Source organism: Zonotrichia albicollis, chromosome 1, assembly GCF_047830755.1.
Source record: "Zonotrichia albicollis isolate bZonAlb1 chromosome 1, bZonAlb1.hap1, whole genome shotgun sequence".
Taxonomy (NCBI): Eukaryota; Metazoa; Chordata; class Aves; order Passeriformes; family Passerellidae; genus Zonotrichia; species Zonotrichia albicollis.
In genome coordinates this window covers 71,731,727-71,748,149 of record NC_133819.1, presented here as the reverse complement: position 1 = coordinate 71,748,149, position 16,423 = coordinate 71,731,727, and the positions used below count along the sequence as shown (strand labels likewise).

The 16,423-nt window shown below is 38.8% G+C and overlaps 1 protein-coding gene across 4 annotated transcripts in view; it reads left to right on the top strand.

The window, feature by feature from the left end:
* The window catches only part of MYLK4 (myosin light chain kinase family member 4), an 81,819-nt gene that overhangs the window by 43,036 nt on the left and 22,360 nt on the right, over nt 1-16,423 (top strand). Inside the window, exon 1 of one of the 4 annotated variants that reach the window (XR_012581079.1) lies at nt 5,486-6,525. The exons of 2 other annotated variants lie outside the window; for them this stretch is intronic. Coding sequence is in view for 1 of the 2 variants with exons in the window: in XM_005481684.3 (XP_005481741.1) it covers nt 5,881-6,525 (645 nt within the window). In the remaining variant the exon portion in view is untranslated. Of the gene's footprint in view, nt 1-5,485; nt 6,526-16,423 lie in introns of those variants that run through there. One more of the 4 variants, XM_005481684.3, reaches the window with a different exon arrangement.

The following is a 16,423-nucleotide window of genomic DNA, read 5'->3' as shown; positions in this document are numbered from 1 at the left end:
TTGAAATGTAAAACAACGGATAATAATTTTTTTATCTAGGGTCCTGAAGAGCAACCTGCTGTATGTTTATGAAGTTTTTCTTTTCTCTGTCTTGAGGTTTTATTTTAAAGATTTAAACATTTTTTTTAAAATAGAGAAGAAGGTTCATATCTTCTAAGGAAAGCAAAATCTTACATTGTTTTCTGGGAGATACAGCATAACATGTTAACTTGTACAAATTTCACAAATGAATTTATTAAAAATCCACAAACACAGAATATCTTTGATTTCTTTTCATCTAGAAAGGCAACTTCTCCAGAAAAATACTCAAGAAAAAATCCCCCCATTTTTTTCCTCAATGCAGATCACTTCTAGGAAATGGTAATATGTTTTTGTGTTCAATGTAACTATATATTTGAGAGAACACTGGGAAGGAAGTGTAATAATAAACTTCAAATACATTAAATGTATTTGCAAAAGAGAAGAGAACAGAATATTCCAGGCACAGGAAGAAATCAACTTCAGTTGCACCAAGGGAAATTTAGATAGTATTTTTGGAAAACTCAAAAAGTCAGTCAGAGCTAATTGTTCACATACCTGCATCCCACTCCCCTTAATATATTCCTTGTGTAAACCCAATCCTTGCCAGGACACAGACACAGAAATGTGAGGAGAACATGAGTGAGGAATGGCTGGAAGTGGAGCATGCATCACACACGTGCTGCAAACTCATGCATGGCAGGTGGCCCCATGTTATTTCTGAGGGAAGAACACCCCAATCCTCCATTGCAATAAAATATTAAACTGGACATGGGAGTTTTGGAGATACCTTGTTTAGAACAAGTCAATATTTTTGAAGGTGTATCGTGTTCTCCAGATGAAGTTCAGTTGTAGCAGTCTTCCACAAAATATGCCATACCCTGATACATGGCTTACAGCCCAAAAAAGTTGGAATCAGAGTCTACAAGTAAAACATTCCCACTTGTGGTTTTGTTTATAATGTTTGATGCCAGCAGACATAAATTTATGAGGTGCACTGTCTGGACCTCTAATTGTTAGGAAAAATGAAGAACTGAACTGAACTAATTTAGAAGACTCAGTCTAAAAAGACATGGAGGGAGAGGGTAACTCCTGGTAACTTGGGTCCAGCAGAACAAGATAAGATAAAACAGGGTAGACAGCAGCTCAGCTGTATGATCAGAGGACCAAGAATTGGTCAAAACTTAGTGAACAACTTTGTTAGGCAGAAAGCAGGCTTTCTTTGGACTGATAAGTTGTCATGTGAAATTAAAAGAATCACAAATATTACATTTTTTGTGGCTATGATTTTTTTCAAATGTTTTATTCTCCAATGCCTATGAGTCTGAGAGCCAAACACTGTGGAACTGAGGTCCTCCTGTATAGTGGATATTTTTGCCCCTGACGAAGGAGGAATGATGCATCTGACTCAATCTTGTTACAAGGCTAATTAACTACTTTATTATACTGTATTATTTTATACTATATTACATTACATCTAAACTGAATCTGCTAAGCACTTAACTGCACACAATTGCACAGCATCTCGTGACTGTCAGCTGACAGTCCTGACACACACACACACTTGGCCCTGACAGGCCAAGGAAACAAAACACCATCACTTTGGGTAAACAATCTCCATATTGCATTCTACTTTGGCACAAACACAGGCACAGCAAATAAGATAAGAATTGCTTTTTCTTTCTCTGCAGTTCAGAGAATGTGAAACCCAGAAATATTCTTGGGATGAATTGTGCATTGCTTTTCTCTGTGAAGAGAAATGTGGCTACACTCCTGCCTTTTGCAGGCTCTGGGGCAGAATGTGCTAAAAGCTTGGTCTGGGCATCTCTGAATTAGAGGATCACTGTTCAGAAGCAGAGAGCTAATAGAGCTTTGATGCTGCGATAACCTCCTAAAGCTAGCCAGCTTTCCACATATGTGTGTGCAGAGAAAAAAACCCTGGCTGAAATTTGAGTTCAAGAGAGAAATCAGAAGGAAAAATTTACTTCTCTGGTCTGTCGAATCTTCACCTATAGCCTGTTTAACTATGTCTATGTAAGGTACAGAGTTTTATGGCATCTGTTACAGGCTCATTGTATCATGTCCACAGACATGTTAAAAATGTGAAAGTCACAGTAGCAGCAATGTATCCATTGGTACTTCATTGATATTTCTTCCAAATATTCAGTACCATGACACTTGGAAAATTGTATGTGTTACTTTAAGGCCTTTTCCAACTGATCTTGAAGTAAAAGAGAACTGCAGGTTAATTTTCTTTTATGTAAAAGCCACTCAAAAGAATTCATCATCAACAGGGCAGCAATTGTATAGAAGAAATTAATCTGTATGGCAGATTTATTAATATAAAACCATACATTTTCTCATTTGATTTGCAGGTGTTTGTTACACCTGTGTGCAAAAAATTCCCAGGGTTCAGTGTCAGCCTTTGAGCTGACACTGTCACTGCCATGGTGAAGTGACCTAGTATTAATATTCTGATTTGTAGTATTAGGCTATATTGGGAACATGGGGAATCATGTCATCTTTAAAACTAGTGGAATTGCTTTCTTTCTAATGTATTTCAATCAGTTGTGTTTCTTTGTTTTCAATTCACAGAAAATTTTTCAATTACAGAAAAGTAAATATTCCTGCAGCTCATACTCCTAATTTCGAACGGACTTTTAAGCATCTTTGGTGCTGTGCAAATCCAGTAATCAGTCATCACTAAAACTTGTGAGATAAAAATAAGAATGCTCTTATATGGGCTTATTTTGTGCATTAATGATAGGTACAGGTTCTAAGAGATTATCTTAGTTACTAGGAAAACTAAATTCAGGTATTTATTATAAATGGCTCAAATTATTTGCATATAGTATTATTGAATTTCATAATGTAGCAGTAATAATTCACAGCACTAAGAAGGAAATATTCAAATACTTTAAATCACACTATTTTTACAGAACAATTTCCCTTAAGTAATTAATTCTTACTGGACTCTTGAAAAGCATCTGGATGTGTAAAGTTATTTGCAGTTTACAGTCCTAGAGGCAGGTATCACAGATTCCCAGCTGTGAAGAAGCTTTCTGAGCATGAGCTTTCTGAGCCTAGAAAGCAAGCTGATGTTAGTTTTCTTTCTATTATTCTATTCTATTATTCTATTATTCTATTCTATTATCTAGAATTTATTCCTATTTTCAAGCCTCTACATAGGAGTTCTCTCTTCCACTTCAGCTTCAAACAGTAGTGCTAACATACTGATAAGCTTTTAAAAATGGAGCATTTTTTATAGTTTGCTTTCTACCCTTTCAGTGTATGTCATGGTAAAATATTAAATCAGTAGTACTTTATAGATGATACTTGATAATAGGATCTTCCCTCACAGAGCTTAAATTTTTTATTAGTGTTTATAGTACTGGTTTGAGGTATTTCACATAGTATTTCCCTGGGCAACTGTTAGGAGAGATTTTAATGTTTAACATATGTGGCTGTGCAGAGTAATGGAACACATGATTTTACCATTGTTATCTGTATGTCCTTTTCTTTTTTCTTTTAATAAATTCTTGCTTTAACAAAGTGTTCCTTTTGAATAGGATCCTTGTGCCTGACTGTCTTTGCCTATGAAATTCCCCAGACCAGGAGTCCTTGCTGAATGGGTGGCAAGGTCTAATAAACCTTTAACCTTTTTTTTTGTGTGTGCAGGGAGGGCAGGGGACAGGGGGAAGCTGACCGTGAACTCCTGCAGGATGTTTCATCCAAGATAAATGGCTTTTCAAACCTGGCCAGTTAACCAACATGCAAGTGCTTCTTCTGGAAGTTTGTGTCTAGCAGGGGCTTCTGCAGATATGAAACTGTCAGGAGAGTTTAGTTCATGTTTTTAGCAGAGATGAACAGAGTAAGTAAAAGGGCTTCAAACATAACTACTTTGCTGGTACTGATGTGATATTCTTTGTTTTGTTATTACTTCCTCTTTTTTAACTGCTATCCTGTATTATTATTCTTTTCATGAAATAGAGATCTTTAAACTCTTTTGGTTTTTTTTAAATCCTGTTTCCTATTTTTAAAAATAGTTAACCTTCTCAGCGAATATGCTGTGCACAGTAACACATGATGGCCACCTCTTGGTAATGTCTGTTATTTAAAGAAGGGATTTCAGTCCATATTTTAGGATCATGCATGAACACAGTTCACTTTCACTTGCAGTAACATGCTGATCCCAGAAGGTGACAAATGTGCTTATGAACCTGCAGTAACCAGAGAAGAAGCTCCTGAATTAGCTTATCCTTATCAACACTGACTAAATGTTGAGTCACAAATGGTTATGGGAGAATGCCTTTGGAAGCTTTTGGAAATTGCAGCTGTGACTGACTCTAAAAGACATGTTTACCACCTAAAATTGAAGAGAAGACCATGCAATTTTGAAAGACTATCTAGTGTGTTACGTATTCAGAACTCACTATGTCCCTTACCTAATTATCCCTCATGCTCCTTGTTTAAAGGATGAAGAAACTGAGGTTGGCAAAAGAAATAGTTCACAGGGATCACAAAAAGAAGCTCTTGATCCTTTGATCAGAGCAACAGTCTGGCTGTTGTTCAACCAGCTGGCCAACTTCATGCATTTATTTCTATAAAAGATGTGGCAGCAGTGCAGACTGACCTATGTGTGGCCAATCTATGATAGTCATTTGTCCAAGGTGCTATTTCTTTGTTTCACAGGCAGCCTGTCTCCATCAAGTTGATCCATACTGGTTTACTTCTTGCTCCTGTGGAGTATAGCTGACTTGAGAAATTCTGGTTTTATACTGTCTTTTAAATTCTGTTTTTATTTTTCAAACCAACATGAAAGATGTTCAAGAATTCTGACCTACCCTTAGGGGAAACCTGTTCCCAGTAATGAACTTTCTTTTCTGTTCAATGTTGTCTTTCTGAAAGAAACAAAGTTTTTTTGCAAAAGCAAAACTTAAATGTACTATTTGAGCTAGGAATATTAATCACTGATCATGAGACTGTTACTGTCAGGCAAACAAAGAAAAGAGCTGAGTCTCTATCAAATGTTCTATTTTTGTATTTGGATGACCAGATCATAGTAAAACATAAGCCTCTTAATTTGTGACAAATTAGAACAGTCTTGATAAGTACAGAACTAAATACAGAACAAAATGATGATATTAGCTATGGAACTAATTGTGCATATAGTAGCTATGTGGTAGCTGAGACATAAGATAGGGCTCTATTTTTTTTTTCAAAATATTTGCATTCCAGCATCTCCTTCTTGTTTTATTTTCTTTAATGTATTTGTTTTTTAACCACTCTATTGACTTCCTGCCTAGCATAACAGGCTTTTCAAGGAATAGAAATTTTCATCTCAAAAGTTTACCTTAAAACAGCAATTTCAAGCAGCCACATTTAAGTTCCCTGTAAGGACCCTTATTCTCTTCAGAGCAGGGATCACATTACATACTAGGCTTTTGAAAAGCAGCAACACCACTGCCAAAGTCTCACTACCCTTAATGACTTCTCATGTGTCCTGTAGCCTTTTTGCTGTCAAATGCCATTGGAGTGCAAATAGTTTGGTCCTTGCTAGGGCTGATGTCACTGAACTGAGTGCATTTAGGATATGCATCTCTATATTCATTTCATTTGGAAATAGATAGTTAAATATATATGTAAAGAAAAGAATGGATGAAAGGCTTTTTTTCTGCTAAATAATTTGGGTGTCTCTTCTGTTTTAGTCAAATACATGAGAGTAGTTTATAAATTAGTTGAGCTGGAGTTGCCAAACTTGGCTGTATATCTGAGCAGCCTGGATGGAAAGCCTTTGCAACTGATATTGTCCTCAAGCAGCTGATCATCAGAGCATTTCCTTCCCATACCCAAGCTAGCAAAATGACCACATCCAGCAGGCAGAGCTCTTCTACGTCTATGGTCAACAACTTGGCCAAAAGATTTGATCCAAACACTTTGCAAAACCAAGGGCCAGGTAATGGAATGGAACCTCCTCAAATTCTCCACGTTGAGAGAAGTGATATCAGCACATCTGAAAGTTTCAACATCATGGATGTGAAGTTTGCCTCCCTTGAAGAGAAAATTGATAAACTGTTGACTCTGCAAGACAGTGTCCTTAAGAAGCTTAACAGTTTTTCCCAAGAAATCTGTTTCATTGAAAAAGACATGGAGATGGTAAAGGCGGAAACATCTGAACCTGGATCAAGGACGGAAAGAAACAAAAAAATGAGAAATAATGAAATGAAGAAACTTTGCCTTAAAATGAAAAAATCTCTTTCTGATATAAACAAGAAAGCTGAGCAGCAGGTTAAAAGGCTAGATGGACTTGAACAAAGTGTTTCTGGACTACAGAAACTTGTAGGACCTCTGGTAGAAAGGGTGAAAACATTAATAATTCATAATTCAAGTGTAAAACATCATGTTAAAAAACGTAAAGTTTGCAAGGCAGGAGCTGGACATCCCTTTAGGATGCACATTTTCTCGGAGACAACAGCTGGTGATCTGCTTAAGAAGAAAAATGAAAAGGTGAGCCCAGGTTTGTGTTTCATCTTGGCAGGAATCATTGCAAGCTACGGATACGTTCTGCTACATGCTCAGCTTTTTTGTTTTGTTGACATTTAAGAAAGAACAGCCAATGTGCTCTAAAAGCAAAAAGTATAAGAACAAGCTGAGCAAATTATGTGGAAAAAATATAGAAAAATCTACTTGTTATACAGACATTCATTTTTCCCCTAATTTTTACTTCACAGCTGTAAAACATAACAACAAAGAACATAAAAAAGATTGACAGACTTTAGGAGTCTTGGGTCCTGGCCATGAATTTTACAATGATCTTTTCTGGATTTATAATTATCTGGGGTAATCAAGTTGCAGCAGTCGTGATATGAGCACCAGGGTCTAGAGATTAGTGGAACTGGTAAAAAGCCTCCTTGGGTCAGGGCATGTACATATGCTTGTTCTTTATTTCAAGGAACATCTTAATTGTGCTCTTCCTATCTGGTATTTCTCCCCATTGGTGAGGACTAGGGGACTTCTAAACTGGGATCTGAGGTAGGGTTACTGTAACTGGAGCTGTGGCTTGTGTAAACTTCCCTGGGTAAAAAATGCCTCTGTTACCATAATGAGAGTTTCATCATGTTCTTTAAAGTTCAGATGAAAAGACACCAAAATCTCATTAAGGACTCTCTTGACTCTAATAAGTTTTTGTAAGGTAGTTTAAATATTCTTTTTTGGGGAAGAAAATTAAGGAATTTCTTCTGACAAAGTATGTTGGTATTTAATTAAACACAGTCAACCAAAAAGGTTGCTTTTCATATTTTGTTCCATTTTGCTTGATTTTTTTTCTCCCAAAAAGTCACATGCAGGCTTTACCCTTTGATCATTTAAAGACTAGTTCTTGAGTTTGTTTTTCTAAAGTTTTTGACCAGGAAAAACATTGTGTGAAGGTGTTACTGAAAACAGCATATCTTGAAGAAAAAAAGCACTGCGGCCAATATTACTCAGAATGGCCTGGTCAGCAAACCATGTGCTTTTCAGCTTGGTTACCCTAAGGCAACCCCACTTCATAGATAGACAAGAAGCATTTGAGCCTTCAAAGGAAACTATAAAAATATCAGTCTGTGCTGAGTAGCAGCGAGGAGCATCTTGTAAAGCTCAACTGACTGATCTGTTGCTATGTAAGGATATAAATTGTGCAACCTTGTTTCCAGAGCATCATTAACTGAAGAGAAAAATACTTTCCTTGCCAGAGAAGACTGATAACAAAAATTGTCATTACAGGCCCTTCTTATACATCAGGCTGGACTGGTTTAAAAAAAGGAGTTTCAAAAGGAGAGAAGTTTTCTTGTTTTATATGATTACTTTGATAAGAAAAGATTAGTTATTTTGAGCATCTGAGTTAAGGGCTTCTTTTACTTTCCAAAACATCAATGGAAACATCTGTTGTAAAAGCCCCATTGGAGGGAGACCCACAGGTCATCTCTGGAATGCTGCTGTCACTGCAGTTTGTGGTAGAGACCTACTTATCTCAGTGAAAGTACATACTCATCTAAACTATTTATAAATGTAAACTGAATCAGCCCTGGCATGCTAATGAACTGGCACCTCCTGGAGACTGGAGTAGGTGCAAGGCCCTCTGCAGTAGAAACACAGGGCTGGAGAAGGGAGAGGACCTTGCAGGCTTTGCTAGTGAGTTTGTGGGAACCAACAGGTGTAGCAGAACAGGAGGAGCTTGTTCTCATGACAGGTCAGAGGGGAGACAGGATGGCAGAGATGCAGGTGCCCCCCATGGAGAGTTCAGGGCTATAAAATACCTGGAATTAGAGACAATGGGCCTTGAACATGATGGAAACACAGGCAGCCTACTGACAAGGATCCAGTAAAGAGAGGAGCAAGTGGAGTCTCTGTCTTTTTTCCAGCAGCTACATTTGTAATTCCCTCACTGATTCATTTTCGTTTAGGCAGACTCTTGGCGATGTTGAGTGGACTTGGTAGGAACTTGCCTAGCATGTGGGCTTAGGAAAGCCAGCATGAGCATGTCTGGAATTGTGCTGATGATGCTATTATGTTGTTTATATTTTGTTTGTTTTATGAGATAGCATACATATGTTAGCTTGTCATTACCTCCTCTCTCTGTGATTTATTAGAAAAGGGCCATCATAAAATTACCAAGCTATCCTATGAACAACAGATGGCTTTGGTAAACACTTAGTCATCTTAGGTTTAAGTAAAAACAGGCTTGAAGTCAGCCCTGCATTAGGAGTAACAGAACATGGAATGATACCCTTCAGCAGAGACTGCTGAGCTTAGCTGTCAGCTTAGCAGGAGACAGTGTGTACCAGCATTTAGGGCAAACAGACTCTCCTCTGGGTGAGAGGGAAGGAACAGGATCTCTGAGCAAGTTCATCAAAATACTGGTGCATGAGACACTGCGACATGGGTTGCTTGTGTCTCCATATTTGAATTAGATCTACATATTTATCTATCTGTTTTATATAGTTGTGATTAAAGATAAAAGGAAAGCAAAGTAATAAAAAAAGAGGGGATTTCACCCTTGCAGAGTTTTACACCTGAAATGCACCAGTAATATCTGGTGATATAGCAATGAACACATTTATCCAGATGTGAAGATACCAATCCTTGCTTCTCTCAACAGGATCTTTGTTCCCATCTCTAGTCCCACACGATTATAGTTTTAAACAGTGCTGGCCCCATAGAAGTGCAAGCTGCCAGGCAGCAAGAATATCATCTCTTGTATCACAGAAGGAATTTTTGTGGCAACACTGAGCAACCCTTCAATCCCATTAGACATGCACAATCCTATTCTGTTTTTGTACAGCCATGAACAAGGCAATCCATTCACTGCAGTTAGCTCAGGACAGAACCCACTTCTATGCACTGCTGGAGGTGATCAGATATTTTGGATGATGTTCCTATTTGTCATCCACCCTACTGCAGCTATGAGTAAATGCCATCTCTTGGTTCTAATAGCTGAGCAGTCTGCAAAATGTTTGTCTGTCCCCAGCCTGGTTCTGCAAAATAATCCAGCCACAACTTATGAATGAATTACTAGGAGGTGCTGCAGTAGGTGGCCGTGGGTACAACTGGATAAGGCAGGGTGTTGACATGCTGCTCACCTGCCTTTCCATCCTTCCTTCTCTAGAGAGGTGCTGCTCTTTGCCTTATGGCATTTTTTTTTTAATTTTTCCTAATTGCCTCTTTTTACAGAACCATATTATGTAGAGAGTTGTGAAAGAGGCAGAACAGAGAGGGAAGAGGGGGAATGAGAGAGAGATAAAGAAGGGATATGAGCAGCTGGGGTGTGTAATTGCTCTCCCAGCATCAGCAGCAGATGTAACAGTTTGCTAATCACAGGCTCCACAGGCACATTTTGTGCTCTTGCAAAATGTAGGGATTGCTCTCTTCTGAAGCAAATTTCTGCTTTTCTGGCTTTTATTGCCATCCTGAAATACCTCCACTGCCTCGTACAGGAGCTTAGTTTATTTCTGGTTTGGGTTGAAGTTGTAATATGGTCTAGCTTGGAGACACTTCATGCTTTGTCAATGCTGCCAAAAGTCTCCCAGCCGTTTTCCACCGAGGGCAGTGTGACCTTATCACCACGTGGCTGAGAGGAGTAGTGTGTATTACTTGTCACAAGTAATTACAAGTTATTTTGTCACTATTGCTGCTCAGGGAAATCAGCAGTTCTACAGTAAGCACCTTTAAAAGCCTTGAGGTTTTCCTCAAATTCACCTTTTTAAGTAGCCTGTGATAATCCTGTTGCAAAATTCTGTCTGTAACTCCATTTTCAGTCCTACTTCTTCCACTTATAAAGAAAGAGGGTAAAATAATACTTCACTTATTTCCTCCAAATTAAAGACTTTAGAGATTCTGTACTATTAACCTGCAAATACTTATCTGGAGAGTCAGAAAGTCCATTTTGTTGCCATCGTAAAGTAGTGTTGAACTTCCTGCAGTTGCCTGCAGGTGACCGTAGCTTTGGTTTCCTGACATTTCTACAGGCTTTACTGTTGGAATAACAACTTTCAGCAGTTTGGGGATGTTTCCCATACTAAAGACACGCCAGTGGTGGGAGCTGTGTTTTCTGCTTGAACCCTCTGTTCCTCCTGTGCAGGTATCACACTGCAATTGCAGTCACTGGCTGCTTTAGCAGGAGCCCACAATGAAACTGCTGTTTGCCACATGTGTTTTAAGATCCATTCAGCCTCAGTCTATAACTGTTCTGATTCCTTCATTTTGCCTACAAATGCTAACAGGTCCCTTATGTGTTATTTAAATTCTCTCCAAAATGGCCATGTTCTGTGTATTTTTTCATTTTTCAGCCAAATAGGTGGGAAATGTTTCTTTTTCTATTTTTTTTTTTTTTTTTTTTTTTTTTACCACCTCTATTTGAAAGAGTTTCTGCTGGGCTGGTGGTTTCAAGGGTAGAGATTTCTGCAGAATCTCAACAGATGGGTTGTCTGTCGCTTGGGCAATGCAGCTGGTCAACACCCACAGGTGCCATTATACTTGGGAATGCTCTTCTTTCTCTCAGGACTGATGCCTTTACTTAAATATGTTCTTGGTAGAAGATTTTCAGCTTCTGAGTGAACTGCAGCATATCAGAGTTAAAATTCTTTCTCTGACTGCGTACCTGTCATAAAACTGATATGTTTTCTTAAGACAATATTTTCATTTTGTTTTGCCCTGTTCTCTCCCTTGCTGACAGCCACAGGAGCTGCTTCATGCCTTCTCAATTCAGAATGCTGTTTAACTTTGTTTCCATTTACCCTCAGACCTTGCTATCTGCAGTACAATGTTCCCTGAGTAGGATCCCTCCGTGAACACTGTTGGGATTTTGTTGTCTCTACAACCCTGAAAATGTGTGAAATCAAAGTAGACACAGCTAATTTCTAAATAACTACATGCCACATTGGATAGCTTTTGGGGCATGACATGTATGCCTATGTGTTAGAGTGACCATTGTAGGAATCCATTACAATTCCTTTGCAAAACTACAGAGACCTCAGGATGAAAACAAAGAGATAACTGATAAGTGCAGGGAACCAAAGCAAGGTATCTCATCAGAGAGCAGTCCTGGAAAAGCAGAAAGTTCCTCAAAGAGGTGAGACTGTGGTAGGAGGAGTTGCTCAGGGAGGAATTCTTTGTCCACTGCAGCCATCTAAAATTCACCTTTTGTCATCAGATATCCTAGACATTTGAGCAGTTTTCTGGTAATGACTCCTCTCAGCCCCTGTCAGAAGGTGTAGGGGTACCACACCTGACTATTTCCCCTGGCAGGAGAGTGCCATTGCAAATACATGTGGGGTCTGCACCACACTGAGTTTTAATTACAAGGGTGACTGCTCTGAAACACAACTAATTTGGTGCCCTCCTGGCAGCACCTGGTTTTGCATACACATGCAGCAGTGAGAAGGAGCAGAGATGGGTGGCTAGGCAGCAGCCCCAGCAGAGCCTGGAATGAGCCCCACCCCATTCCAATAGTGGGGTTCTGCATGGTGAGGTGCCACAGAACCATGGTCTGTCTATAAAGGGAAAATGAAAAAAGTCCCAAGCAGGTCTTTCCCCACAACCCAAACTCCTTTCTTGTTAAATGAATTTTCAGGAAACCTGCATTTCTGGAGTCCAATTCAAAGTGAGTCATTAAAGCTGTAGGAGATGATTTCTTAAGTTTATAACCCTTTGGATGGAAATCTCCCAACTGTGTGATTTTGGAGAAAAGCTTAGGAAGGTCAGTTCACGGAGTCTGAAGGTGTTTGCCATCCATACAAGGCCTGCTTAGATCAGCTGGGTTAGTTGAGAAATACTCCTTTTACAATGAGGCTACTTAACTGATACTGTAATTTTAAAAAATTGCCTGAGTAGTTTGACAACTGGGTGATTTATCCCCACAGTTAAAAAGATCTGCCAGTGATTTGGCTTTCAAAATGGATATTTTTTTCTCCTGTGTCACACTGTGACGATAGCGGAACCCACTTAGGAGGGTGTCCTATTTAATGGTAATGGTAAAAATGTGAAGAGTAGCGTGTGGAAGCCTTTTAGGGTTATGGCACAGGTGCATATGAGGCACATGTATGTGCACCATCTCAATCATCACACAGGTGAGGAAAGCAACTGAATTCTCCAGTGCTTGTGCTTGCCTGATGTTGCCCCTTATTTTTTCAGACGAAAAACTCAAAACCAGCAGTGACTGGTTGATAGCCAGGTAACGCTGCATGCTCTGGTCCTAGCGGGTGTCTTGGTAGCCTCAGATTTGTTGGTGATGATTACAGGCTTCTGTGCATTCCAGAGACATTAAAAGTAAACCAGTCAATTTGAGTTAAACAATCTACCTCCAAGGGCCTTCTTAGGCCTGAAAATGACTCTGTTAAGTGACGGTGACTGGACCTCAAGACAAAAGGGAAGAAGTTTGAAATCAACCTGTCACTGTTAGTGCAACCTGTTGCATCTTCACTGAGGCCACAGGCTCTGTTGGGAGCCTGGTTGCATGAAAACCTTTTCTACTCCTCAGTGTAAGATCCCCTGTTTTGAGAAGAATGGCCTGGCAGAAGCAAGCATCCATTTGGAACAGGATAGCCACAGCTTCTCCAGCACAGTGGGTGGGAAGTCAGCAAATTTAGTGGGGAATGGGCAACGCTTTGTCTTCACTGATTTTCAGCTTCTTCCCTGTCTAGGATTATGTTGTTCTGACGGATTTTTTTCATGCAGAGGTTGTTGCCTCATCATCTATGTATTTTCAAAGCAGCAGGTCACATAAAACTTCTCTTGTATTTCCTACTGGGGGAATCATGATTCTCATGGTTCAGAGCTTATTTTTGTGTGTGATTAAAGATGCTTGTAGATTGAGTTTGGATTTTGCAGAAGAATAATTTCTTTATCTAGTTCAAGGAGCTCTATAAAAATCATGCAAGAGTCAAAATCTTTGCCTGCAGGCGCCAGCAGTTGTTATAGTGTACCAAAAATATAGTGACATGGAAGCAGATGCACCACCTGCCCATAAAAGCAGAATTACCATGTGTGTGGTTTTTAGCATTTATAAGTTTGTTTCAAAAATCCTCTCACTGAACATTTTACACTGCTGGGGGGAGGAAATTCTGTGTATTGAAGAGGAACATGAAAGGGCAGGTGGGGATGGATTCCAGCTTTGATGGATGGCACAGGAGGCATCACCACGCTCGTGGTTGTCCCAAGGTCTCTGTGTTATGTTCTGCACTCTCCTGGGAACTGGTGAGGAGATACTGGGAGCACCCTCAGAGATACTGGGAGCACCTTTAGAGGCAAAACCCATGGCTGAGTTCTGGATGTAAAGGAAACTGATTAATTGCAAACTTCAAGTTCATTTGATAAATGAATGGTGATCAGATCTTACACCAAACCAGGTTATCTAGCCTTAATACAGCTCTGCAAACTATCCAAAATATGAGAAAGTGACACAGTTAAAATGTGGTTTAGGCTCATGCAAAGGTTTGTGTCTTGGTATTGGGAGATGGAACCTGAGGATAATGTCTTGGTATAAAATGAAATGTGGTGGGGTGATAAAGGACCTCTAACTGAATGGTTGGGGTTGCTTCATGAGGCCATTCATTACAAAAATTTTTGCAGTAGGAAAAAAAGAATCAAAGAGTTTTATTAGGTGAATAAAAAAATCTGAAAGTTAGATAAAAAAACATTCCAAAGGTGGGACTGCTGCAGTATAAAGAAGGAATTTAACCATGTAGGGCTCATTAAAAAAAGAGTCGGATGTCTATAAAAGACATTAATTTCTTGTTGCATTTGAAATTTTAATTAGAATATATTATATTTATATATATTACTACTTTTTCTTGATTTCTGCAGATTTCTAAAGTCAATTTAAATAATTTCCAAATGCTTTTTTTTCCCCATTGGTCTGTATTGAAATTTCAGCCTCTGGATTATCTCAGATTGTTCTGTACCTTCACCTGGGCTTTTATTCTGTCTCTCTCACTTAGGGTCTGGCAATACTCTATGAAATAATATGTTTAAGTCTAGAAAACATATTTTTGAAGACACAATACAAAATTATATAGATACAGACACATTTTTGCTGTGATATACTTTACAGGGTCACAACACTAACTTTGATGCTTAAGCTTTTGTGAAATAAAAGCTTATTCCTCCCCACTACAAAAAAAAAAGTGTACTTCACAAATGTTTTCTTGAAGCTTTTGGCTTGTATGACTTGGAAAAATTACTGTAGTGCCATTTACGTGATTTTGCATATTCAAGTCATTAAAGAAAGGGGGAAATGTTTTCTACTAAGAAATATTGATTACTGTAATTTTAGAAATTACAGACTGAAAAAAAAGTCAATAACATAAGTTTGCAAAGAATAATGCATAAATAAATACAATATTGTTAGGGATGAAGTTATAAAGACCCTTAAGAAAGTTCTAATAGACTGAGGGAAGAGGCGTGGTATGAAGAGTAATTAGGTGGGATAGATGTCTTTAACAAGCCACCACACCTTTCAGATGAGATTTTCAAAGAGTGTGATGGCTTTTGGGAATTGTGGGCTCTCGGAGCAGCTGCTCAGCTGCCTGGGGCTGGACGTCACACACGCCCCTGGCAAACCACAAGGAGGCCTTTGTACAGCCTGTGGCTGGGATAGGAAGGATACGTTGACTTCTGGCAGCTCCAGAGAACTTGGTGAGCCCCCACCCTTTAGAGGGAAGAAATAATGGGCAAAAGGTCTTGTTTTTATTGCCAGGTCAAGATTTGACAAGTTGAAGTCACATGTTTCCACAAAGGGCAAAATGTGGAGAAAACTGGGTTGTTTGTGTATAGACTGCTCATGTATTTACAGTTATTTCAATATCTAGTCCTTATATCTGTATTTCTTACTCTGGAGCACTCTTGCCCCCATATTTATTGAAAATTGATTCTGATGGATATCAGTAAATATTTCATTTGTATTATTTTTTTAAAATTTAAATTAGTATGAAGTCCCCATCTGCTTTTGAAATGTTGGAGATCAAAAATGGTGCTTGAATAAACACAGTAGTAATTTATGTAATGCCCTGGCAGTCTCAGGTATTCAGCACTGTCCAGTGTTCCTTCCACTAGATGGATTTTCAAAAGCTGGCTTCTGTATTTCACACCTGCAAACTACAGCAATATTTAGTTGGAAGTGCTGTGTGTCTGCAATTAATTCTGAATGCAGAAGTGAAATCTGGCCTCATGCATCAAAGAGCTTGGAGGCCATTTCTCTGGTTATTTGCTCAGCTGACTGTGTTTGATCAGAGCTGATGTTCTCAGTGGCACGGAGAGGCTGACATACTTACAGGAATGCATTACTAATTGCCAACACAGTGCAGAATAAATAAGTCTGCGGCTTTTCCCTATTTTTCTTTTTTTTAGTGCTTTTTAGGGCATTGGTTGATTCCCTGTGTTCTATTTGGCAACATTATATTTAAGTTCTGTGGGAACAAGGCTCCGATTTATATTTCAAAGGTATTTACCTTGTTGTATTGTGGCCTTACTCATTTTATGGCCTGCAACTTCCTGGGACAAACTTCATCCAAAATAATTGTCAGTCTCAGGTCTTCTGCTCGTATTACATTTTCCTTGTCCCTTGTGGATTAAGATTTTCTGAACAAGCCCTGTTGAAATCCCTCCATACAGTTACATCCAGTTTGTCTCGACTCTTTTGGCTTCTCGTGGAATTTCCTTTCCCTTTAACTCTGTTTATAGAGGTTACACATTGCTTTCATTTCATGCCTATTTTCTATATAGCCTGATGAAATTAAAATTAAAAAATAAAGCATTAAAAATGTGGAGGACCTACCAGAAAAAATGTTTAGTAATATGACTGGTTGGTGCCCAGGGCTGTGGGACTGATCACATGGTTGACACTCAAAATTAAGTGCCTGAGCTTGTATATTTT